This window comes from Culex pipiens, chromosome 2 (assembly GCF_016801865.2).
Source record: "Culex pipiens pallens isolate TS chromosome 2, TS_CPP_V2, whole genome shotgun sequence".
NCBI lineage: Eukaryota > Metazoa > Arthropoda > Insecta > Diptera > Culicidae > Culex > Culex pipiens.
In genome coordinates this window covers 211,950,608-211,977,234 of record NC_068938.1, presented here as the reverse complement: position 1 = coordinate 211,977,234, position 26,627 = coordinate 211,950,608, and the positions used below count along the sequence as shown (strand labels likewise).

Here is a 26,627-nt window from a genome sequence, read left to right as displayed (position 1 = left end):
TCAGCAGCAGCAGCTGAAACGTATTAGCGAAAGTGCAAAATCGATTAATATTGACGGGGGCATTTTTCAGTCCACTCGGGGGGGTCTGGCTTTGAAGTTTTTCCGACACTGACTGATTGGCTGGTGGGATGGTTGGAGTTTTTCTGAAGGGCTTTTTTTTAAGCCGGTTTTCACCTTCACTTGCTGTCCGAAGCGAGATGTTGGGGAATTTTAAACGATTCGACAGATGAATCGAGAGGTGGGTAAGATTGCTTGCAGGCAAGACTTGAGGGGAGCAATTTTTCAATTAAAAGTTAATGCTCCTTGATTGGAGATTAAGATACAATAACATGGTTTAGTTCAATTGCTAATTATAAGGAGATAAACACGCCTTGAATGTGGTTCGTGAAAACAAAATGCTCACCAAAATATATTTGAATAATCAAGCAACAACAAACTGATTCTGTTTTTTTTTAATACACCACTCGACATTTCTGAAGTTGATGTAAGTAAACGCTTCAGTTTCGACAAAGTATAATAGATTTGACTCCATAGCAGTTGTACCTAAATTTATAATTTTAGTTATTGGCAGGGATTTCATTAAAATTCATTTCTGTCCACTGGAGCGTGCTCAGGGAGCCTAAATCTATCATACTTTAACAAAACTGAAGCGTTTACTGACATCAACTTCAAAATTGTCGAGTTGTGAAATTTGTACTCCATAGTTTTGAAACACCACGCAACTCCATTGAAATTAAGAATCTCAATGGAGAAGCATGGCATTTCATCAACTTCTCGGCGATTTTCACCAAATCGCCGACCTTCTCAACAACAACCCACCTTGTGTTTTACCGTCACGCAGCTGATCCAACCGGGTCGTCACTCCATTAGCCCCATCTGGTTTCACCGAACTCGTCACCGTCGTCGCCGACGACGTACTCGTACTCATCTTCCCACCATTCCTCTTGACAACCCTCGGCGAGCTGCTTTCTTCCCCTATGGACAGTTCTCCGCCGATTTGCCCCGCTCCAGAAGTGTCATCTTCATCTTCTTCCTCCTCCTCTTCTTCCGGCTCAACCTCACTCGTCGACGAGCTGGAACTTCCCCCCGTCTGGACGTCACTCAGAATGTCGTCCACGCTGAACCCTCGACCGCCGTCTTCCTCCGAGCTCGAAGACAGCTCGCTGACCATAAACTGCCGCACCGGGGACGCTTTGATACCCTCGGACAGTCGGCTCACTCGCGGATTGGTGGCCGGCTTAGCCGGCGGAACTTGCGCCTTGCCTCCGACAAAGATATCCGAGGCCTTCTTCACCACGTGAGTGGTACTTTTCGGCAGATCACGCATCACGCCTGAAACACTTTAATTTCTCCCTTCACTCGATTCACTTCTCACATCGCTTCGCGTTTTAATCGCTTATGATTTACTTCACTTTCGGTTTCGGCCTGCGTGAGAAAAAAAACCACCGACGTTTGAACCATTTGCGTTATCTGGCTGCGCTTTACGACTTCTTCAAGTCGTGCCACTTGACGTTCTTTCGATGGAAATGCGCTGCGCGCCGCAGATCTTGATTAGATCTGAAATGCCCTCCTCCCCGCTCGCGCACACAATTCAATTCTGCTTCAACTTTTTAATTAAACTGCTCTCTGCGTTTTTTTTCTTCAGACAACTGATCGTGCACACAGTTCAATGACGGGTTTGGAGCGGTAGCGAGAAATGCGATCTTCCTAATTTTTACGAAATCATATCTTGCAGAGTTGAGTCGCGAGGGATTGCCGATTTTTAAGGTTAGGTTAGCTTAGAAACTCTCCAATTACTGCCACCTACTGGTTCATATATGGTCGCGGTGTGTGGAATACTGGCTGGGCTGCAAGTTACGGACACCCGACCGCGATCGGCTGTCGATACGACGACGTGCTGATTTAGCTGAGCTGAGCTGGCTGGCTGGCTGACTGGGTGGAATCAGGGATGAATTGGTATGATTTAGATGGGAATCGATTTATGACAGTTTAACAATAAAGTAGTTTTTACTGACATTTATACTAAAATTTTAGGATTGAAAAAAAATCTGGCAGAAAATAACATGACAAGAACAGTGAGTTAAAAATATAAATTTGATTTTATTTGTAATGTAAATTATTTTTTAACACATAGTTAATTTGGTTAAAATGGTGATATTTTTCAACTTTTCTTGGTTTGGTTTGTTTTTGATCAAGCAATCAAGCTTAAAGCACTTTTTTTTTTGGTAAATTCTTAAATTATTTCAAGTTACTTTTGGTGGTATTTTTTGTATTTTTCTTGCATTAAATAAGCTTTTGTTTAGGCCAGTGTTTCTCAACCGGTGAGGAATTCCTCTTGGGGGGGAATTTGGCTATTCTTGAGGGAGAATGAGGTTGCAATAAAAATGTAATTCCTATGAACGAGCTTGCAAAAATAATCTATGTCTGAAACATACTCTGAAGCTATCGAATTGGAAAGAATATTTCAACTTTTAAAATAATAGTCCTTCGAGTTATTATACCCTTTCAAAAATAAGGTATTTTTTGTAAAATAGAATCGCTTTTTTATACCTTTTTTTAGTTTTTGTTCTATTTTAAAGTTTTTGTTTTTTTTTCTATTTTGATGGGATTGTCCAAACTTTCCCAATATTTAGCAGTTCTTTGAAAAATTAAATTTAACTTTAAAATTTACAATCGATTAAACAAGTTTTTTCCTTAAACAAATAAATTTTTAGCAATAGGTGTTTTTTTTGCCCCCTGATTTTTGGAAAATTTCAAAGAGAGGCAAAAAAACTTAATACTAAATCGTATTTGCTTTATATTTTTAAAATTTATAATGATTTTGTTATCAAATTTATAGCACTTTGATTTGTACAATATTTTTAAAATCAAATTTTAAGTTATTTTAAAGTTTTTTTTTAAATGAAATTTAAACTACTTGGATCCTTTTTCACAAGAAAATCCTAAACGAAATATATTGAATAAAAAAAATGTTTTTAACCTGAAATATGCATGCTGATTTTGCAAACAATTCCACAAGGACAATTTTGGATGTCTAAAAATGCCTACTATAATCGAAAATTAAAAAATGAAAAAATCTTCTAATTTCAGACAAGAACATAACTTAAAATAGAAAATTACTCTACATCAGTTTGAAACATCTCAAAAAGTTCTATATCAATCAAGAAACCTTTGGTGGTTAGGCGAAAAAATGATTTTCGTGAAATAAAAAAAAAACAAATCACATATTAAAAATTTTGATAATGTTAGCCCTTTTCTCCATCTACAAAATTGCTTTACGATATCAAAAATGTTCTACTGAAGCATAAAAAAGAAAACCTCTTGATTTTTCTAAAGATTTGGAGTGGTGGATTAAATTGTGTTATGTGAGTTTTTTTTAACTTTTCGAAAAACAAATAATGTTGGACATTTTTAAACCATTATGCTAATTTTTAGGATGAAATGGTTCCTGAATTATTAAACAAAACCATTCAATAAATTGTAACATATTTGATATTTAATTAAAAATACAAAATTTGCTGAAAAGTATGAAAAAATTTAGAAAAAGAAATTCCTCGGAGGTTGCTTGGTCAGAAAAGAGAAAGAAAGCTGCAAAAGAAGTATACTGGAGAAGATTTTCAAAAAAATCAATAAGCTTTGAGATTCTCTGACACTTCGGACAACGATTTTTTTTTGTTTTGTTTTTTTTTTTTTTTTTTGTTAATACGGTTACAAAGTTTCAGAAGTGTACCTTTTCTATGATCAAAGAAGATATTATTCATCATCAGTACGTCCATACAAATCCCATACAATTTTGGCAGCTGTTCGTCCATACAGATATTCAAATATTCAAAAATCTGCATCATGAGAACGGATTTTCTGGTCAAAAAGACACCAATCTTGCAAAAATTGCAGATATTTCCTTTCTCAGAAAAATGGTCACATTCTAAAAAAAAATACCCTTTAAATACCTATTTTTTTTAATTAGACTTTTAACACAAAAAATTTTAATGTGCAAAATTTCGTATTTTGAAAAATCTAATGTTTTGATTTGTTTTAGATGAAATTATTAATTTAGAGAAAATTCATTTGACAGTGTCTAATTTATCAAAATAATCATATGTTTTTAAAAGCGTTAAAAAGGTGAAAATCTCATTGATTTTATTTTTGTATGTAAAATTCAATTAGCAATCAAAAAGTTCTGTACAAAAAAACATTTCGTGCCCAAAGTGATGATTTATCCAAATTTATCATGCTCCAGTTCGAGTTAATTCTAATCAGTAGATTAGTCAAAATAAGCAGCACTAATTGAAAGTCAGTTATTGGAAGCCGATGTGCTTAAATTCTTTAAAAAAACATTAATTTGTTCAAGGTACCTTGTAGGAGAAGTCCGTTGAAATTAACTTAATGTACTCAAAGAAAATTTAAAACTTAATAATAAACTCAGTCAAATCTAAGTCAGCCGAAATCAGCAGAAATTGAATAAAGTCTATAGGATTCAACAAATTTAACTTGATATCATACAACAAACATGTTCAAATTTACAATTTTTTTCCATTTTCAAGAAATTTACTATTCACAGTTCAAATTTCAATGGACTTCATCCCTTTCGGAGCTGTCGAAAGCGCATTAGCAGTATAGAACATATTGTTTCCACACACAAAATGTCAAACCAGTCCTCCTCCTCCCTTCTCCCAAACCAAGTTTTCATCCTCCACAAAAATCCGCTTCCACAGCGGTGTTCACGCTGACGCCATCAACCATGGTCTAATAAACACACATTCGCACACACCCATTCACAAAAAAAAACCAACATTTTCACACGCGGACTATCACCGGCTAGGGTATTGGTTGCAATTAATTTACCCCCCTTCGTGTGTTTGTGCGATGGACCGGCTTCGAGATGTTGTTTACCTTCAAAAATTTTCTATCTTTTTTTGTGGCTGCTTTTTTGCCTTTTTAATGTTTGCAGGTTTTGTTTATCCAAGCGACAGTGTTGACGGTTGATCAACACGATCCACCGATAAGGTTTGGCATTTTTTTTAGGAAGTCACGCGGTGGACATTTAAAGCAAATAAAATTACTCTTTTTTCGACTAATTTGTGTGAAATTTACGAAGAGATTAGTCATGCAGTAACTTTGTCAGGTTGGAATAAAAAATTGCAATCGTGATTCAGAGTTATGTTACACGTGCGATGATTTGGCGTTATTTCATAACATGAAGTGTAAAATCTCAAATTAATCTTTATGAAGTAGTATTCAAACAAGATCATGAAACCACCTCCTGATTGTGGTTCTGCAGCAATTAATTTAATTGTCGTGTGCATTTTACTGAACGTTTAATGTCACACTGATAAGTGCTTTATGGCAAGAGTACATAAGCAAATACAGGTTGTTTGGCTTGCGCATAACCTTAACCATGCTTGAAGAGTGGCGCTGGAAAAAAGTGCACACATTTTATCAGGTCGTAATTTATACTTCATTGACCGTGATACTTAATTGCAAACTTCCGAAAAAACCACAGACAATTGGTGAAGGCAATTTTAACACCTTTCAAATTTTTACTCAAGGTTTAACGAATATGAGAATATAAAATATTTAAAATTAAAAAATAGATATTGTCTACCATTAAAGTCTGCAAGAAAAAAAAATATCCTTAAGAATTTGTGTCAATTCAACAGTCAAGTAGATGCTCAACTCTTGAATACCGACTAATTTCCTGAACAATAACAAAAGACTTACTCCTAATCTCTCTCGAAAATCAGCATTGCATACATCATCTCATCTTTAAGTCCCCAAAAAAACGAGCGCCCCGACAATCTTTTCCTCAAATAAAACGTAAACCCCCCAAAAAACAGGAACCGGGAGCAAACGAAATCCCTCCAGATCTAATGTGAAACATAACAGACACATTTCGGAAGCATTCCAAAGCTCTCTCTCTCTCTCTTCCCTGCTTCAAGACCACGTGCAGAACATACACACACTCACGTGGAAAAGCACATAAATAACCCCACCCCATCCTGCTTCAACGGAAAGGCATCAAAAGCTAGACCGAGTGGACGAGCTTTTCTTGTATTTTATTCCCATTTTTCGAGGTGGGGTGGGGTGAGCTCCAGAAAGTGCTAAGTGAAATTCCGGGAGTTTTTCCCTTCTCCTGTCAAAGGTTGGAAGAGAGCAAATCCGTGTTGTAAAATCATAAAAGTCATTCCACCGGCAGCGAATAGTTTGACAGGAAATTGAAGGTTCTGGGGGGAAAAATGCACTTCATGTTCGGTAATTGAAGTGCATTTCTTGAATTTTCCTCAAATGTAACGAATCAAAAGTTAAAAAGTTTCAAACCGAAACAAAACCAGAAAACTTTGGAGGAAAATTCCAACCAAAAAGGAGTTAAAATCAACAGCGATAATTAGCAGCACATAATTGTTTAATTACTTCGAGTGGAAATCCACCAGCTCAACTTCGCAAGTTTTCGACTTAAGCGAGAGAGAAGCAAAAAAGAGGTCGGAAAATCCGTACTATTTATCTTTTCCCTCGTTGGAAAAAACCACAAAGGAGGGGGGAAACCCTCCCGAAACTGATTTACGATGACCGCAGTCAACAGAGAGTCCAGCGCGCTTGCAAAGTGGGTGGTGATCGCGGGAAAAGTGAGTGAAAAACTTTTTTTCTCTCTATCCACTCTCGTTCTGTGGCAGTACTGTGTATCAGTTTGAATTGGTGGACGGGAAATAAAAAGTTGAAATGAAACATATTTTTCAATTTTCGCCTCCATAATTCATGCCCAATTTATTCTGCGACTGCCTCCGGGAATGCTCAGGACGCCATATATATGTGGCGATAATGAAAATTCATGGAAAATGCAAGTGTGCGGAATCGATTTGATAGTTGTTGGATCCTTGAAGATTCAAAGTTTTATCGAATTATTGTTACAAAGTGATGATTTCTCTTGCACAAATTAAGTGTTTAATTAAAAATCATTGATAAACTAATTTTCAAAAACAAGAATAAACGATAGTCAAACTTTAAGTGAATTAATCATATTCCCTTTCAGCAAAAAAAGTCAGATCTGCATGTCATCGAATATCAACCCTTTGTTGCACATATTTCACTACACATTTTTTTCGCATTCCAATTTGATAATTGATACAAGCTTGTCCTGTTGTAATTCTTTTCCTCTCCTGCCAAAGCACAATCGGACCAGCCAGAAAAAAAATGTCGCAAAATGCAAAACATATTTCAGCAAAAACGAAGGGAAAAAACATTCAGCTCGTAAAATGTTTGCATAAATTTGCACGTGCAAAAAATCTGTCTCGAGCCGGGCAAAAAAAAACAAACCTTGGAATTGACATCACGAAAATTTATACCATTCAACATTCCACTCTGCCGCTCGATTCAGAATTTTTATGGTGGTGTTTTTGTCCAGATTCTGCTCAACAGGAGCTGAAATGTTCGCTTCTCAACTGGTTAATACAAATCTTCGCCCAGCTTCATTAACATCTCAACCGCGGTTGAGTAGCACTTTTTGTGGTGCAAACGAAACAAGGCAGACTTGTTTGCTGAGAAAATTTATTCTCTTGAATTATTTTCAGAAGATTTTTTTGTCTTTTTTAAGTGTTTTTCAAAAATTGAATTGATGTATTTATTGAAGCTTATTTAGAATTTAATTTTAATAATTTTGGATACTTCTACCTTTTTTTCTATGAACAAAGAAGTCTTTTTGCATCGTTAGTTCGTCCATACAATTCTTCATACATTTCTTGCAACAGTCCATACAAAAGGCTATTTAAATATTAATATCCATACAAATCCATACAAATTTTCATTAAAAATAGTGGCCCTCTATAAAAATTACTCATATGATCTTTTCGAAAAATATTATGTCATTAATGGTCAAGATAGGTCATGACTTTTACAGGTAAAAAATTAAGTTTACTATAACTTAAAAACCGTTCGTATCAAAATTTATTACAGAATTTTTGCTTGCAAGTTTGCTATTACATCAAAAAATAGAGTAAAACATATTTTTTTTCATAGTTTAAAAAATGGAAAATTGGCAGAACTGCTGAATGAATCACAAAGATGGCATCTAAAACACATCCAAAAATGAAGTTATAGAAAAATTGTTATTTTGCGCAATTCAATGTTTTGCATGAAAAAAGGTTAATTTTGTTAGTGACTATTCTTTTTTAAACTTCAGATCAGAAAATCCGTTCTCAAGATACAGATTTCTGAATATTTTATAGCTTTTTTGTAAGGACGGTGGCAATAATTGAATGGAAGCTTATATGGGCGAAATAATGATGCAAAATTACGTATTGTGCACGAAAAAGTACACACAAAAGTTCCATCCAAATCAAAAAATATAAAAAACTAATCGTTGGTCGAAGTCTTAGGGAAATGCTTATTTGAATTATTATGTAATAAACCCAAATTTAATAAAATATTATTTCAAGTACTATTTTTTAAACCATTTGTAATACCAAAAAGTTTGCAAAGAGTCTCACTACTTATTTGAATATTTAATAAGGCTAATGCAAACATTTTTCAATGTTTTTGTCCCTCGACTCTGGCCGAAGTCGAGGGGGGAGGGGGCAAAAAAAAAAATAATTACAAGCCATAGTTGCAACATTTCAATGAAAGAAGTATTTTAACATTCATTTGACACTTGTTTCGGATTTTTTGCAATCTTTAGTTTTTAAAAAATGTAAGATTTGATAAAAACAAAAATTTTAGCGAAAACAAAACTTTTTGCATAAGCAATTCTCTACGAAATCGGCCAATTTTGACCATTTTTTTTTTGTTATTTTTTTTAATTGGCACCGTTTTCAAAATATATATGAATATATATGAAAAAAAGTTAATGAAAAATCACTTTTTTTCCGTGTACCAATTTTTGTCTGAATAGTCCTCACTGCTACGACTTTTCCGAAGAAAATTCCTTGAAAAGTTACAGCTACCAAAATTGTATGGAGACTTTTATGGGTGAACCAATGACACAAAATTACTTCTTTGGTCATAGGGAAGGCCCCCACAAAGTTTGAGCCAAATATAAGTAAAATCCATTTCCAGGTTGGACAATTGCTCACATCAAATATTTTCAAAAACTTTATTTCTTTTAATAAACCTAAACATGCTAAAAATGATTCTAAACGCTGATTTTTCAGACCGACTTTGAAGAAGGGAGGGGGGGGGGGGGCAACGTTGATTGCTTGGAACTGTTTTGATAGAAAAATGCACGTTGATCAGTTTTTGAAGTTGTCAGGATTTTTTTCATGGTAATGCAGAACAATGTCTTTCAATTTTTTTTATGATCTGACCATTTTATTTTTTGATGACTCCCACTAAAAAAATTTCATTTTTTTAAAAATTATCTGCAAACACGAAACATTGAAAACCCTATACCATACAAGACAAAATATTTTATTTTAAATAAAAAACACTTAGTTTTTATTATCAACCTGGAAGTCAAAACTTCAAACCAAAATCAAAACTCCATTGCTATTAATCTTTCTCTCTAATTTCCCGTTTTGTAAATCACCCCTCCCAACAATCGTGACGAAACTCACGATCAAAACTTGAAAACTGTAACAAAACTATTCAGGCAGAGATTTGTGCACCGAACTTGCCCCAAACAATTCAAGAGGTTCAACTTTAGGTTTGTCCCCTTTTCAACTCCTCACCATGGGGGTGAGCGCGCCAAAAGAATAGCTCATAAAAAAACATGAATAAATGCATAAGTACACGACAAAGTTTAATTGCCCACAAAACAATACCTCGTTTTCGACGAGGGGTTGTAGCAGACCGAATTTTCGAGATGTTTTTCTTTGGTTTGAAACGATTTATTTGCTTGAATTTTACGATAGTTTGTCTGGAGACAGTTAACTCTTCTATAAATCGCTTGATTCAACTCGGCAATCCAATTCAATCCAATCACGTGCAGTCCTGACTCATACCTCGCGGCACGCTATCTTATCACCCTCACCTGAGTCTGAGATGACGACGCGTTCAAGTTATGTACACAATTATGAAAACCTCCTCCCACGCCCCTTCCAACAAGAAGTGGGTACCTGCAGCGTCCAGTGCTCAGCCAGAAGTAGATAATAAAACTGTTTTACGCTTCTGCGGATAACTTCACAGAGAGTGTGGCTCGTGGCTCGTATTAGAGCTGTCCCGAAAAAAAGAAGTTGAAATAAGAAATTGCTACATTAAATTATGCAGCTTACTTAGCTGGGCGCAAAAAAAAAAACAACTAAAGTGGGGGTTCACTTTTGAAAATGGCACTTCACAAAAAAATTTGAAATTGTTTTCTTGACTTAGATGTTTGAATATTGATTTTTTTCAATTCAAAAAATCAAATTTAAATAAAAATCCACGAATAGACCCTTCCAAAATGTTACCCCACCGACCTCTGGTTAGCTTCTGCAGCGCGTAATGTTTACGTTACAAATTCCCAGCTTCTTCACTAATAGATTCATCATCGTCGTCGTTCCCGGCGAGTTGTTTACGGGGCCCGGCTTCCGGCCAGGGGACTTGGACTTCTTGGGTAACCGTATTTTTTCGTTATTTTTCGTTCAGTCTCCCAACTGAAAGAGCGATCCATTAATTTCGAATGCATGAATCTTTAATTACGGCTAGTGCGCGCGCGTCCAAGCTGAATAAAGTTACGATCTGAAAACGATCCCAAATTACGAAGATCATCAGCGGCGTTCAAACGGAATTATACATGTTAAGGGAGCGTTATGACTAGGCGGTGGCCATAATGATGCAAATGGGCTTTACGACGTTGGTTCAGATGTGCCAAGTGCGGCGAGGTACAAATATGGGGGGTGAAGTCTCCAAATTGATGGAATTCGTGACAGAAAGATGAAGTTGATTTCCCTCAAGATCACTAAGAAACTTTGAAATGAGTCATTTTTTTTTCTTATAATCATAAACGAGTTTTGGAAGTTCATTTGGAATGAAAGTATTAAAAGGAATATTTGAAAAAAAAGTTTTTTTAAAGAATATCATGTTATTCCAAATAATCTCATTATTTGGTAAACATATTGTAGGTCAGTGTCGAATTATTATGTTGTTTTTTCCATTTTTCAAATTAAAAAAAGTTGCTAAGTTGCAATTTCTGCAATCACTTTTTTTTAGTTCTTTGATCACAGGAATCACAGGGGTTACTCCTTCTGATTTCTCCTAATTCCAACAGATTTTCTCCAGCCAGTCAGCAAGCTCACAAATCACCACAACCATAGTGCACAACAGATTTTTCCGGAACTTTCCAGCTTCAACAGTATCAAAGTTAATCCAAACCTCACTCTTGCCTCCCTTCCCGATGCCCAACAAAGTCACGACTTTAATTAAAACCCACTACCACCACCATCCAGAAACCAATGATGATGAACTTTTTCCGCGATCCAATTCTTTTGATTTGTGTTCCGGCAATTTTTCACAACCTTTTTTCCCGCGTTTCAGAACTGGTTGAACTCCGCGTTCTGCGGCGTCGATTTCAGCGTTGACAGCAGCAAACTGGCTTCGACTATCAATCTAAATACCGTTTTGTTTAATTAAAATCGACACTTTGCTCTGGCAAACGGCTTTGAGAACGTGGAATTAATCACGGAAAAATTAAAATTTTGAAAAAAATTGTAAAATTTTGATGATTTTAATTTTAAGTATCAAATTTCAAGAATTCAACTCCAAAATAAATTTGACAATTTTTTGATTTCCGTGCTCTTCCTAAAACCGTTGCCAATCCCAAAAGAGGAAAATTTAATTGAATTATTGTCCCCTGTCTGACGACGAAAACGACTAGGCGGACCGTTTGCCTTTTTCCTGGCTTTTCACTGCAAGAGACCCCATAGATTAAAGTGTGGAGAATAGTCGATTCCACCTTCCAAAACACCACTTCTTTTTCACATGTTCAACCAGATCGATTTAAAGGTGGAAATAATTTTCCTGTTTCGCGATCGCGAACAATAGAGGGCGGCGGCTTTTTCCCCGTCATTTCACTGCAATTTTTCGCCGCCACCCCAATCAGGCATTTTCATCGCCAATTTCATATTGGCCCCCGTTTTTTTTTTGTTCGTTTTTCCGATACGTGAAGGGAGAGCCTTTTCTCCAATTTATTCGCCGCAGATTTGTCGATAAAAGCATGACTAACAAGTCGTTGGCAATTAAATTTTCCGCGTGAATTTAGCACTGAACTGAAATTTATGACAGAGAAAACCACCGTAATGCGTCAACAAAACACTTTTTTAATAGCTTTACCACTCAAGATAAGCCGTCCCCACAACTCAAATATCACGACTGTATTTTCGCAGATGATGACCGACCAATTAGTAAAAAAAAAACGCGCGCAACGCAGCGTCCGTAGGTTAAGTTTGTTTAGTAAAAACGTGTTATTCTTGCGCGCGATAGTAGAAGAAGTTGGACAGGCGCGCGCTCTAAGCTAAGCGCTATAGCTCGTTTTTCGGCGGTAGGTTTACTACTGACGCCCCCCGTTTTGCAGACGCAGAGTCAGTCAGTCAGGCTCGGATTTCAAAGTCGCGTGCGCGAGAGCGGTGAGCCGATGGTGAGAACGGTTTGAAAGTCTAAGAGAGTTTTGGGGTGGGGATGTCCAGTTCTTGAAGAAATGCATTTAGAATTTAAATATATTTTTTTTAAGTTATCATAATCAACATTTTCTAAGATGATTTTTAAAAGTTGTCAACATTATGCATATCAGTTTCATTGCTAATAATTTATGAGAAAAAAATTACAAGAAAGCTAGAGAAATTCAGTTGCTTAAAATAAATTTTCATTTATTTCAGTTTCAATTTCAGATTTTTTTTTAGCGATGCATTAAACGTTTAAAATAAATAAAAAATTCAGATTTTTTTAGCAATGCATTGAACGCATTTATATTCAAATCAAACATTGAACAATTTTTGAAATCACATATTAGAAAAAGAGTTTAAAAAATATTTTCATGACCTCCTTGAAATTTTATTGTTTTTTTTACAGAACATAACTGTTATGATTGATATTAGAAATTCTGAAATCGTTGAATTTGAATTAAAAAAAATATATTTTTTTTTTATTTTCACCAATCATCCCAAAAAGTTTTTCGGACCACTGATCGGAAACCTCTAGATCTCCACTAAGATAAAATGAATAATAGTAATTTTTATTCGATTTTAACAGTTATCGAACTTCACAGTAATTCACAGTAAGTCAATTAAAAAAAACAATTTGAATATAGGCTCGTATTAAAAAAAATGTATAAGACTGGCTTGTCGTTGAATTATATTTTTATCCAAGTGATCAAATCAAACCTGAACAAAATTATTCCGATGACTTTTTAGGCCACAAAACTTTTGTGGACGAACTGATGAAATTACTTCGTTGTTCATAGAAGAAATAGTTTCATACAAATCTAAAAATAAGAAAATTAAAGGTAAAAAAATATAACTCTTGAAAGAAGCCTTTCCAATTTAAACCGGTCAATGGTATTCAAAAATGTTAGTTTTTTGATTTTACGAATATAATGTATTAACAACGTACAAACGAATAAAAATATTTGATCTCCCGTTTAAAGTTTTGTTCCAATATTGATGCAGTATTTTTTTTATATTTGAATAATATTTGCTTCGAAGGTAAGGCTGTTGATTTTTCACAGTAGAAAGATTTAAAGATTTAAATTACGCATCATTCCAATTTAAAAACATTAGATTTTTACGGCAATATCACGGTTCTCTAAAATCTGCTAAAAACTAACCCAAAAATGTATAATTTAAGCATAATAGTATACACTGCATACCATTACAGGAAAATTACTGAGAAAGTTAGCTGATGCTTTTAAGTAAAAAAAGGTAAAAAACTTAAAGATACAAAATATAACCCCCTGACACAAAATATTCATGACAATACAATATAAGCTCAAGTTTGTGAAATTTTGTAGAATTTTCATCAGCAAGATTTTTACGACTCAGTCATCTAGTTTTCATTGAAATTATAGAAATTTAATCTGCAAAAAAAAATCTTTTAACGGAACACATCCTTATCCAAAGTAGAATTATTAATCAAATATGAAAAATATTTTTTAATGATGGTTCTCAGCAAAAACGAAAAGTGTGTATTGGAAAAATGTTGTGGCAAAATTTCATTATAAAATTGAAAAAGTGCACTGATTTCTTCCAAAAAAATACAATAGTTATTATTGTACTTCAATTTAAATTGAATTAAAAATTCTTTATTAAGGATGAAATCATTGTTTTTTTTTACTTTCCTTGCGTTTAATGCAATTTGTTCATAGTTATTTTTTTAAATACAGAGATTTCAAAATAAAATAGCTCAAACTGCTCTGCGTTTTCTTTGACTGCGGTTAAATAACGTTCTTTCACATTCTTTTTGAAATCATGTGCAGTATAGAAAAAAATGTTCTGAACTTAAACCTAATGAAAATAATAATGTTTTGGATTGAATGATTTAAAAAATCAATATTACATACACTGAGGAGACTTAAGTTAACGCCAATAAGTTATTTCGTATTTCACGACATTTCACGGTACTAAACAAATTTCACAGCCAAGGACAAGTTTCACGGATTTCAAGGCTTCAGTGAAATCGCAAAAAAATCACTAGCGCTAGTCATGAGGTTTTTTTTCTGAAATATTATGAAATCAAGCCAATATTATTTTTATTCACAGTTATTTCATTCCCGAGAAATCAAGGCCTTACAAATTACCAACAAATCAAAAATTTCAATGATAACCCTTTCCCAATCCATTGTTAGCTATTTAGAACACATTTTGTTGTGTTGACTGACCTCCAAACAAAAAAAGAAAGGTTTAATCCATAGTTTTTTTTCTCGAGTTCTAAGATATTAATCTATTTTTTGGCTGTAGGATTTGTCGGTTGGAATCAGATGCGTGAAACAAGATTATTGATCAAAATACTAATATGTCCCGCCAGTGTGGATCAATCGGACCGCGCACTGGACTCACAATCCAGAGGTCGCCGGTTCGAATCCCGCGGCGAGCGCTCTAAAATTCATTGTGTAAATATGGGTATTCGGCGCCGTCGCTCCGTGCCATACTTCCATACACTTAGGAGCCCAGGGCGGCGAAGTCCTTGAAGATAAAAGGAAGACACTAGTGGTTGGTACTAGCAATGGTGGCCGACAGCTATAAAGTCAACTTCGACTAATTATGAAATACAAATTTATAGCAGCCTAAACCTTAGCGAACGGATTATCGCTAATAATGTTTTTTAATGTGGTGCTTGACTATTATTTTTTAGAATCAATCATTTTCAGAAGAAGTTTACAGATAAATAATCAAATTAAACAAATCTGGAGTTTAAAAAAGTGGTCCAATCAACAATATTGTTTTTTTAATTTTGCTTTTTGGGTGAATTTACCTTTGTTTCCAAGCGGTTTCAAAAACACCCAAAAAGCAATAAAAAATTTGTTGGACCTTTAAAAAAACACTAGATCTGTTCCATCTGAAAAAAAGTTTAACCATGACCATCCCTAACATAAGTCACCCAGCCGCGAGAGTAAATATCTTAAACGTAAACGCTCGTCGTCGCCGTGGTGACGAATCTTTTTGGAGAAGAGCGCGAGAGGTAAGCAAAGTTGGGAGCGCGGATTTTCTCTCAGATGCGGTGAGAATCTAGTCGGCGTCTAGATTCTGCGATAGAAATTCCATCTGTTTATGTTTTTGTTTTTATGTCTTGTTTTAGGAAATCTTAATTTTTTTTATTTTAAATCTAATAGAAATTTTTATGTGCACAAATATTTTTTTATGTTGTTTCAAAATCCCTTTGAAGGCATTCTGATCAAAAACACAAACAGCATGAATGAGCTACATTCAAACTTGTTTCGCAAAGCAAAAAGAGTTGAGGTTTATGGTTTCAGCTTTCGATACTGCTGCAGAGCCGCCCATCCGGGCAAAACCTCGGAATCGAGATCCAAATCTCTACTCTCAGACAAAGTTCTTTAACCGGAACCAATGACTTTTCGTGGTGATGCAGGCACACAACAAAAGCTGAATTAGTTCGACAGAGTCGAGTTTGCGAATCGCGGCAAAACTGCGGTAATGGAGAAGAACAAATCTACTTAGCACAAGGCAGAGTCGACGTCGGCGTCTTTTTAGTCATGTTTCAGGTAGGAGGAGGTTGGAAGGTTCGACTAATAAGGCTTGATTACATTCGGCAATCGATGGGTGACACACGCGATGTTGCATGATTTATTTAGGGAGGAATTACGTGAATTTGCTCATAAATCATTCAAAAATAGTAAGGCGATATGGCTTTAAGAGTACTAAATTTGGTAGAGTTGCTCAAATCCGGTCATAACTAACTCGAAATTTGCAATTCCAATCACACAGCGCCATCTGGCTAGAAGTTTACTGTCGGTAACGCCTAAAGCTCTGCAACCAGGTTGACCGAATTTAAAGTCAGCTCCTTCTCTTGCCGAAGAAGCACCTCAAGTGTCGGTTTTAATTCAATTTTCCGGTGACACAATCCGTACCGGTTCGGGCAGGTTTGATATTCTCGCTCGGTAGATATCATCTCGGCAATGAAGATAAAGTTGATATTGATTTTTTGCGCCACTTTTTTTGCGAAGTCTCAGAGAAGCTAACGAAAAGAGTTGCGGCTTTTCGAGAAGCTTTTCAAATGCCAAAGTTAAATTTATACTTCACAGTCTTGGGCTAACCAATTTAGCTCGTAACTCTTCCAAGAAAAAAAAAGTTTTAATTTGCTGAAAATATATATTTTATTCCCGACAAACAAAAAAACGCTGGTCAACACAATCAGCCATGGCTGCCAGCAAAAAAATAAAATAATAAAAGAAAAACAGCTTTTCCCCTGGACCAGTAAACCATCTTGGATTGCTTTTCCGCTCTTATTTCCGGTTCCTTTAGCCGACTTCGATCCAATTTCACACAAATTCCCTCCCACCCCCTCACCCAGTTCAAAATTCCCCCTTGGCTGGGTTTTGTTTGTGTACTTGCAGCTATCCCTTTTAGCCGAAACTCCTGTACACCGAGAGAGTTTCTATTATTTTTCCATTAGTTTTGCAGCCGGCGAATTGGACAGGAAAAGTGGCAGGAAGTGAGATTTGCTGCTGGCCCGTTTCGTGCCACTGCAAGGCATTGCACCAGAACCCCCCTCTCCACCACCCAATTCGGTTATCATTTGTCACATTCGACTGGGTTTTGGTAGACTTCCCCTTCACTTTTAGGAATATTGGACAAACTGGTGACTTGCTGAATTTCTTGTTGTGTTTTTTGAAGAAAAGGGTTGAAGTTTAGATTTCAGGTTCTAATGGCCAATTTTGTTTTTGATTTTTTTTTTTTTACTTTCAAGAGCTGAAAAGTTCACATTGAAATATTTTTGTTCTACAAAAAATCATTGCTTCTCTTAAAAAAAATCTTCGATTATTACTAGTAGCCTTTTTTGCATACCGTAAAACGGGGTGACTTTGATAGGTTTGCGATTTTTGCGCAAAATGAAGAGTACAATTAAAATACGTAAGGAATGGTTTAGAACCATACTGACCGTGGTAGAGAAGTGTTCAAAGTATCTCAAGATGGACTTTTCATAAAATTTTGACAGGTTTAAAAAGTTATTTAACTATAGTTACGAAAATGTTGATGAAAGTCATTATTTTAAATTTCTGAAAGTGTCATGATTTTCTCAATGAACATGATTTTTAATTGGAAAATGGAATGCATTTTCGGATTCTTTGGACAATTTTCCACTAGGAGAAGGTTAAAAAAGTTTGTAATTAATAAATAATATGTTTTTTTGAATTTTCAGGCAATTTCAGTTGAACAAATTTCATGTAAAATGTGAAAACTTGTGATTCTTGCTTGAATTCAGTATAAAATGCTATAAAAATCAATATTTTTATAAACAAAACTAGTTTTAACAAATTCCTGGCAAAATTCCGACTTTTTAACAATTTTACCTAAAATTTATATGTTTTTTGTTAAAAAGCTTATAAACTTAGTTAACTAAATATGAACATTGAATTTTTAATTCTTAAAAACTATATGAGCTACATTTAACGTACAAATAAAGTTTGAACATCTTAAATATGATTTTGACAAGAAAAACTATGACTATCAAAGTCACCCCGAAATTTAAACTAAGAATTTTTAACGTAACTATTTTTTTAAACACTATTGCAAAAACCTTTTTTCCAAAATAGTGCATGGACTTTGTGTGGCCTACCCCAGTACATTTTTTAAAAATAATAATCTTGAGAAAACCCTTACCTGTTGGAAAATATTACAAAAACAAATTGAAATCCTATCAAAGTCACCCCGGTTTACGTGCTTCAGTTTTTTTGATTTGTGACTTGAATATTTTAGACAAATTTTGTTTTTTTTTGTTGCGAATTTTCACTTATTACACGCCTTAAAGTTATAACAAATGTATATAGTCAGGATTTCAACAAAAATAGCATTAAAATAAAATATTTAAAAACAAAGAAAAGCAAAACAATTACATTCATTACGAACAAAAAAATATTCTTTTAGTTTAAAATAGCTCTACAAGTTTAAAAAGCTACCAATTAAATTATAAAAATGTGAAATATATATTTTTCACCTATTGAACATGAAAAAGACAAAAGCTGTAATTGGAATTAGTTTTCACTACGCCCAACAACAATGACATTTTAAAACAAAAAAAAATAACCGAAAATCAATTTAAAAAAAAATGTCTAACAATCGACAAACTCAATTTTTAACATTCATAGCAATTAATTCCCTCTATAATTTTTTTTAAAAATGAGTTTTCATGCATTCTACGATTGTAAAAATAAAAAAATAAAAAGTCAAAAAATCTGTCGCAAACCTTCGTAAGAATATATTTGAACATTTCAATTCAAATTTCAAATGAAAGTTTATAACATGAGTTCTTCAATTTGTTTTAATTGGATTTTCTGATCGATTTGTTTGTTCAACAAAGTAGACTGAAAAAAAAAACAGTTTTTAAAGACTTTCAATCACTTATACTTTAATTTCCCAAAACATATATTTTTAAATTTTTTTATTCGTTTTAGGAGACTGAATATGACATCCTTTGCGCTAGAATTTTAAAAAGGTACAAAATCTGGTACCGGAGATATTATTTTTTGGACTTTTTTAAGTCAAATATTATTTAAAATACCGGGACCGTGGTGTAGGGGTAAGCGTGATTGCCTCTCACCCAGTCGGCCTGGGTTCGATCCCAGAAGGTCCCGGTGGCATTTTTCGAGACGAGATTTGTCTGATCACGCCTTCCGTCGGACGGGAAGTAAATGTTGGCCCCGGACTAACCTAAAAAAAGGTAAGGTCGTTAGCTCAGTCCAGGTGTAGGAGTCGTCTCCCTGGGTCCTGTCTCGGTGGAGTCGCTGGTAGGCCGTTGGACTCACAATCCAAAGGTCGTCAGTTCGAATCCCGGGGTGGATGGAAGCTAAGGTGTAAAAAGAGGTTTGCAATTGCCTCAACAATCAAGCCTTCGAACACCTACCTAGTTTCGAGTAGGAATCTCGCAATCGAGAACGCCAAGGCAATGCTGTAGAGCGAATAATTTGATTTGATTTTGATTATTTAAAATTCGTTTCTACTTGCAAAATCCATTAAATAATCCAATAAGATTAAACTTGCTTTATTTTATCAACACCGATTTCATGTTATAGGCATTTTCAGGAATTTATATGGAAAGCTTGAATATTGTATAATATGATTCTTTCAGCGTCACCTATCTAGCCCTATTTTTTCAAATAGCAATATCTCGTTAACATGTGGTTCGATTTTCAATGTAAAACATGTAAATTTCGTGATATTAATTTCAGGATTTTTCAAATCAAGGCTAGCTTTTTAAAGGGCTGAAATCACTAATTTTGGACTCTTACTTAAAGTCTTCTTTAATATATAAAATCATTTGATAATTGAAATAAATACTTGTTTAAAAAGATCTATTTAAAATGTTTGAAAGTCAAGTATTATTTCAGGATTTTTCCGTTTTTTTCAATAGATATTGACCAAATGGAATAACTAATTCATTTAAATTAAGGAATGCATGGAAAAAAAAATCTAAGTCTTAAAAAGGCATGATTGAAGATATCGAAATAAAAATGTTAAATACAATAAAATTACTCAATTTGGACAATTTTTTTTTGTCAAGAAGTTTTTTATTACTACAATTTTTTGCTTGGCTAGATATTTATTTTCATTTAATTTTTTTTAATATAACACTACTTTTTTAAATTCATTCTTGGCCTTTCTCAGCAACTAAAAGTTTGATAAGCAGTGTATTTTTTTATACTTTCAAAACTGAAATGACACTTTTCCAAAAAAGTGAAGAAAAAAAAATGCAAGCCTTATATTAGTTTTAAATTCTTTTTCAGCTAAATCTTAACATAAAAATATTTTTTTTCATCAAATAATCAAACGTCATGACGTCACCTGTATGTTACGATTACAAATAAACTGTTTTAATAGGGATTTGAACAATTTTCGAGCGTTATTCCTGCTTTTACTCTTTTCAATAATTCAAGAATAAATTTATGAACAAAATAATTCTTTAAAAACTTGTGATTAAGTGTCGTTTTAATTGTAAAAAAATATAGTCGATGTAGGTTGTGTTTAATGAAATAAATTTGAGAGAAAGGATGTTTTTATACAAAAAACGTTGAAAATATATTTATTTAATATGACATTTTTTGTCGAAACGTAACCTAAAATTGGGCAGAAGGCACAAGATACATTTTTTTATTTTATCGCAATGTTGTACTCTTCACAAAAGCTTCAAATACAAAATTGCCTTTTTCGAAAAAAAAATAGTGGCCAAAATTTCATTCGTACAAAGAACATGCAATGAAACATCAACTTCAACCATGATTCAACGCCAAAGTCGGTCCCATTTAATGTTTCCCAAGTTTGGACATTGGATGGCGTTCTGTGAAACCAAAGTTTGCTCGAAGTGGGCTGCCGGAGTACAGCTGGCTGTTGGATCCAACCAATTAAAATCAATAAATTTAATTAAACAACTTCAAAACAGAAGTGGAAGGAACATTCATTTGAATTCAGAAAAGAATTCATTTTGATTCGAAGGGATTTTGATTTCCATTTTGAAATTATAGTTCCATTGAGATATAAGGTGTACCACAGAAACAATTTCAACGAATCCATCAAAGGATTATACGAAGCATTAGGAGAAGTACGGATGCACTTAATGTTGCTCATCCAGAATCAAACGAATGGCTAATGGCAAAAAGTTGGTAGATAGATTTACAAGCCAATATGAGGATGCAATATAGTTTGCTTGTTATGATTAAAATTTCAATCAAATCTTAAAAATATTAAAGGCAAACATATACATTGATATTTTTTTTAAATAGCGATAACAAGTTTCTCGTCCTCGTTTTCAGGGCTCGCTGCAGATATGTACATGCGTTATAGTGTTTACCTTCCCCATCGGATCAACACATGACACGACGGAAGCGATATCAAAGAGACTTGGTTATCCTGATACAACAACCCCAATCCTGCCGCCACCACCAACACCACATGCCATCAAAACATCCTGCCGCCGCACTTAACCCGGAATCTCCGGTTTGGTTTGGTTTTTTTGTTCCCTCTTCTGTGGCGCAGCCATTTCCTCCGATGGGGTTGTTTGTTTGTTCCGAGATCCACCTGGTGGATGATTGAGAGCAAACATTAGGGTGTGCTGGCAACACTGGCAAATGTTCCGCTTTTCAAAGGGTCTTTCGGACACTTTTGCCATTGCTGGTAACGCTGACAAATGATGGCACGGGGGGATAAATAAACCATCACCTTTCCCAACTCAACACACAAACTCACACAATAGCCATGTGAGGCTGAGCTTCCACACAATATTGACCCTCGGAATCCTTTGAAGCCTTATTGGGTTACGCTGCCGGGGTCGACATGAACCAGGCCTGTGCACACGGAGAGTGCACTTGGTGTATTCAGCGAACCCCAGCGACATCAATCCTCCCAACAGTGTTACATTGAAGCCGGGAGATAACATTTGAATTACATTTTCTCTTTCAGCACTACAGAGTTGAATACAAAATTCAACAGGTTGAAGTGTTGCCAACTTTTAATTATCCACCAAACAAAGTGACGAACCCCCGCCCGCAGGGTAGAGGCACACTTTTGACCCAGTTTGTTCCGGGGGTTCATTTCCGGCGTTGCTTCGGGGACTGTGAATGAAAGCCAAGTCGAGCGCCAACCAGTGGGGATTGCGATGATGAGCCACCCCGTAACCCCTTCCGTCAGTTAGTCTGTGAAGTGACACAGTTTGTAATGGTCGTTGGGGGTTGTTATTGAGGGAAGGAAAACCCAGCGCAGCGATTGCTGGGAAATGGATGCACTTCAAGTGTCCTGTTGAAGTTTCCGCTGCTTTGCTGGGTGGATCTTCGCAGAAGCAATTGTCAAGTGGTGGTCGTTTTAAGCGCGCCAACTTCAAACATTTTAAATCGCTTATTTTTGTTAATAATACTTAAATCAACCTGGTTTTAAACCATGTTACAATAGTCATTAAAAAGGCATTAATGGTTTTGCGGGCAAACCCCTTTCAATAACCGTAACCGTAATCATTGTCTGGTTTGCACGCGGGGATTCTGCCAGACAACTGTTTACATATTTTTCCGCTGTGGCCGGAGCCATCGCCGGAGATTATCCTTTTTTTGCTCCCCCTCTTGTGATCATAACGGGCATTACCGAACCATCATGTATGATGGCGATACAGGTGTGAGAGTTCCATAACAAGTAGCTTTTATCTCAAAGGTGAAAAATACATTTTTTAAACATACTGCACTGCCGCTCAAAGCTAGTCCGTCCCATATGTAATTTCGTCAATTTTGAGGTAATGATGCAGTTTGGTTCAAAATCATGTAAACTATCAGAAAAACCAATAAAATGTAGTACTTTGTTCTAGAAAGCCGGAGAAAATCCACTTTTTCGTGAAATTCTAACACGTAGCCTTATGGGCGGGACAACTTTGACACGCGTTTTTCTCGGCTTGCTGTTTTTACATATGGGACGGACACGATTAGAGCGGCAGTGCAAATTTAGATTACTTACGTAGATGTTTCCTTATTTGAATTGTTAAAATTCAATAAACAAAATAAAACAAGTCTTATAAAAAAAGCTAAAACTCTGAAATTTAAAACATGCTTAAATAAGAATTCAAAAACATTGTTAAAAAATGTAATTCTTTTCAACAAAAAAAAAACACAATTTTTGACATGATTATTTTTTTTTGAAATATTAACTTGCTTGCATTTATTTGAGATTTTTATTACGTTGACAAAGTGTAACTTTTTTTTCATAAAATTATTTTTATAAGGTCCTTTTCGGTACTGGGACCTGGTTAGGACCGAGTCGGCTTTTGTAATTACATTGTTCTTAAAGCTAAGAGTAATTACAGAGAATCTTGTTGAAAAAAGTGTAACTTTGGAAGGTGCTAAATTTATTGGTGCCGTTTAATGTTCATTTATGTTGAATATTGGAATAACATCGAAATCGATTCAAATTCTCAATTATTTTTTTTAAGTTAAAGATAAACTTGCCTCAAGTAATATCAAGAAAATTTGCGCTCTCAATTTAAAATTTTGATGATTTTAGCTGGTTATATTTTTTTCAATTTTCTAAAGCCCTTTTAATATTTCTTCATGTTAAAAAATGGCAGAACATTTTCACTATTCCGTAATATTTTAAAAACTCCAGTATTTTGAGCATAATGACAAGCTTTGGAAAATTTCTCAATGCTCATAATATAAACAATTCAAAAGAACTAGTTCAAAATTTTGAGCATTTAAAGTTGATTTGCGATTAGGAAATTCATACTATCATAGAAATTTTCTAATCAAATTGGTGTCTTTGATAATGTATTGATGTATTGATTAGGACTGTTCAAAAGTATACAATTACACTCCTAAATAAGATCAATAATTTTTTTTTAATAATTTTTTCTCATTAAAAGTTTAATTCCTGAATTCCGAATTTTTTTAATTTGAATTTGAGCAATTCTCATCAATTTCCCAAAATTCAATATAATTTTAGATTTAAAAAAAAAATGCATGTTTAAGTGGACTTAAACTCGAAACATTTAAGCAATAAATAAGTGCGGTCAAAAAAATTGCCGCTCAATTAGGATTTTTTGAAAATAAGAGTTCCTTGGAAATAAAAAATACAAATCTTACCCGAAATAAAAGTGTATCGTTTTCAAGATATGGCTACTTCAAGTTTGATTTTAACAAAAAATTTGCAGTTTTTTGAATTTTTAAATGAGTTTCCAAGAGTAACCATTTCTAAAACATTTTTTTCAAGCACTGAAAAAATTCTAGAATTTTGTCTAAAAAACATTAAAGGTTGGACCTCTTGTTGCTAAGGTACACAGAAAAAAGAAGAATAAAGTGGAAAATTGAAATTTTAAAAGTCTCACTCAAACAACCTCCCCTTTTCCTATGCCAATATCTCATGGTGTACTTTTCAACATAAAGGGATGAATCCCGCATAGTTCGGTTTGTATTAGAGCGTCCAATTTCCCGTCCCGGGAAAAAATTTCCCGGGAATTCCCGGGATTTCCCGTAAAAAAATATTTCCCGTTTCCCGGGAAATTTATAAATTTCCCGGGAATTCCCAGAATTCAAACGAAAGTATACATTTTCTTAATTTTTTGGATCAAATTTTTAAAAAATGCTCTAGAAAAAATGAAGAAACTCAATTACTATCAAGATTTATTTCTGATAATATTAGTTTCTGAAGCAACTGGAAATAGACCTTGCTTAATGAAAATAAACTTTTACAATCCAGGTAAACTTTTTAAAGAATAATTGGATATAGTATAAATAATATTTAAACCCTTTACCGCCAAAGCAAAATTGAGATTGTTTACGTTTTTGTTTACCATGATCAAATTAGATGAAAATTGAATTGCTATCATTAAAAAAATTGAAAAAAATAATTTTTGAATGATTTTATTCGTGTGCCAAACCATACTCTCACAAACTGGTCACAGAGGCAAGTTTTAAAGAAATTTTAAGATTGTGGAGTATGGATTCAATTTACTTACTGTCAAAACACTTTGATGAAAAAAATCTTCTCAACAAAAAATACCAGAAATCATTTTTTGATTTATTGTACGATTTGAGCTTATCAAATTAGAAACATGAGCAATTCTCTACCAAAACCGGAAATGGATTTTATTTGTATTTTTTGATTTGGCTCAAACTTTGTGGGGGCCTTCCCTATGACCAAAGAAGCCATTTTGCATCATTAGTTTGTCCATATAAATTTCCATACAAATTTGGCAGCTGTTCATACAAAAATGGTACGTAAATATTCGAAAATCTGTATTTTTTGAAGGAATTTTTTGATCAATTTGGTGTCTTCGGCAAAGTTGTAGGTATTGTTAAGGACTATTTAGAAAAAAATAGGTACACGGAAAAAAAAAATTTCCCGATTTTTTTATTAACTTTTTTTTCACAAAAACTCAAATTCCCAAAATACGTATTTTTTGATTTTCGTGATTTTTTTATATGTTTTAGGGGACAAAAATCCGCAACTTTTGAGCTATAGAGAAACATGGTCAAAAAATCTGCCGCCGAGTTATGATTTTTTGAAAAACTGGTGATTTTTGGAAAAAATCGAAATTTCATACATAAAATTTTTTTGACCTCATTTTTTTATGCAAAATTGAATTTGCAATCGAAAAGTACTTTACAGATTTTTTGATAAAGGGCCCCGTTTTCAAGATATAGCCACCGAAAGTTTGATTTCAGCGAAATATTTGCAGTTTTTCGATTTTTAAAAATAGTGACCATGAGTGACCATCTCTAAAAATATTTTTTTTGAAAAGTTCAGAAAATTTGCTATAAAATTGTCTAAGAGACATCGAAGATTGGACCTCTGGTTGTTGAGATACAGCGGCTTAAAGAAAAAGAAACACGAAAATTGAAGTTTTCCAAGTCTCACCCAAACAGCCCACGATTTTCTAATGACGATATCTCAGCAACTAATGGTTCAATTTTCAATGTTAATACATGAAACATTCGTGAAATTTTCCGATCTTTTCGAAAAAAATATTTTGAAAAAAATTAAATCAAGACTAACATTTTAAAAGGGCCAAACATTGAATATTATGCCCATTTGAAATGTTAGTCTTGATTTAAAAATTTTCAAAATATTTTTTTCGAAAAGATCGGAAAATTTCACGAATGTTTCATGTATTAACATTGAAAATTGAACCATTAGTTGCTGAGATATCGTCATTAGAAAATCGTGGGCTGTTTGGGTGAGACTTGGAAAACTTCAATTTTCGTGTTTCTTTTTCTTTAAGCCGCTGTATCTCAACAACCAGAGGTCCAATCTTCGATGTCTCTTAGACAATTTTATAGCAAATTTTCTGAACTTTTCAAAAAAAATATTTTTAGAGATGGTCACTCATGGTCACTATTTTTAAAAATCGAAAAACTGCAAATATTTCGCTGAAATCAAACTTTCGGTGGCTATATCTTGAAAACGGGGCCCTTTATCAAAAAATCTGTAAAGTACTTTTCGATTGCAAATTCAATTTTGCATAAAAAATGAGGTCAAAAAAATTTTTTGAATGAAATTTAGATTTTTTCCAAAAATCACCAGTTTTTCAAA

At 34.2% G+C, this 26,627-nt stretch overlaps 1 protein-coding gene across 3 annotated transcripts in view; it reads right to left on the bottom strand.

Annotated features, from left to right (window-relative positions):
• The window catches only part of LOC120425245 (liprin-beta-2), a 205,440-nt gene that overhangs the window by 55,266 nt on the left and 123,547 nt on the right, over positions 1–26,627 (bottom strand). The window contains exons 1-2 of one of the 3 annotated variants that reach the window (XM_039589681.2): positions 12,235–12,448; positions 820–1,425 (exon numbers count right to left, since the gene is read on the bottom strand). The exons of the other annotated variants lie outside the window; for them this stretch is intronic. Coding sequence (XP_039445615.1) covers positions 820–1,327 — 508 coding nt within the window. The 5' untranslated portion in view covers positions 1,328–1,425; positions 12,235–12,448. Of the gene's footprint in view, positions 1–819; positions 1,426–12,234; positions 12,449–26,627 lie in introns of those variants that run through there. 3 annotated transcript variants of the gene reach the window in all.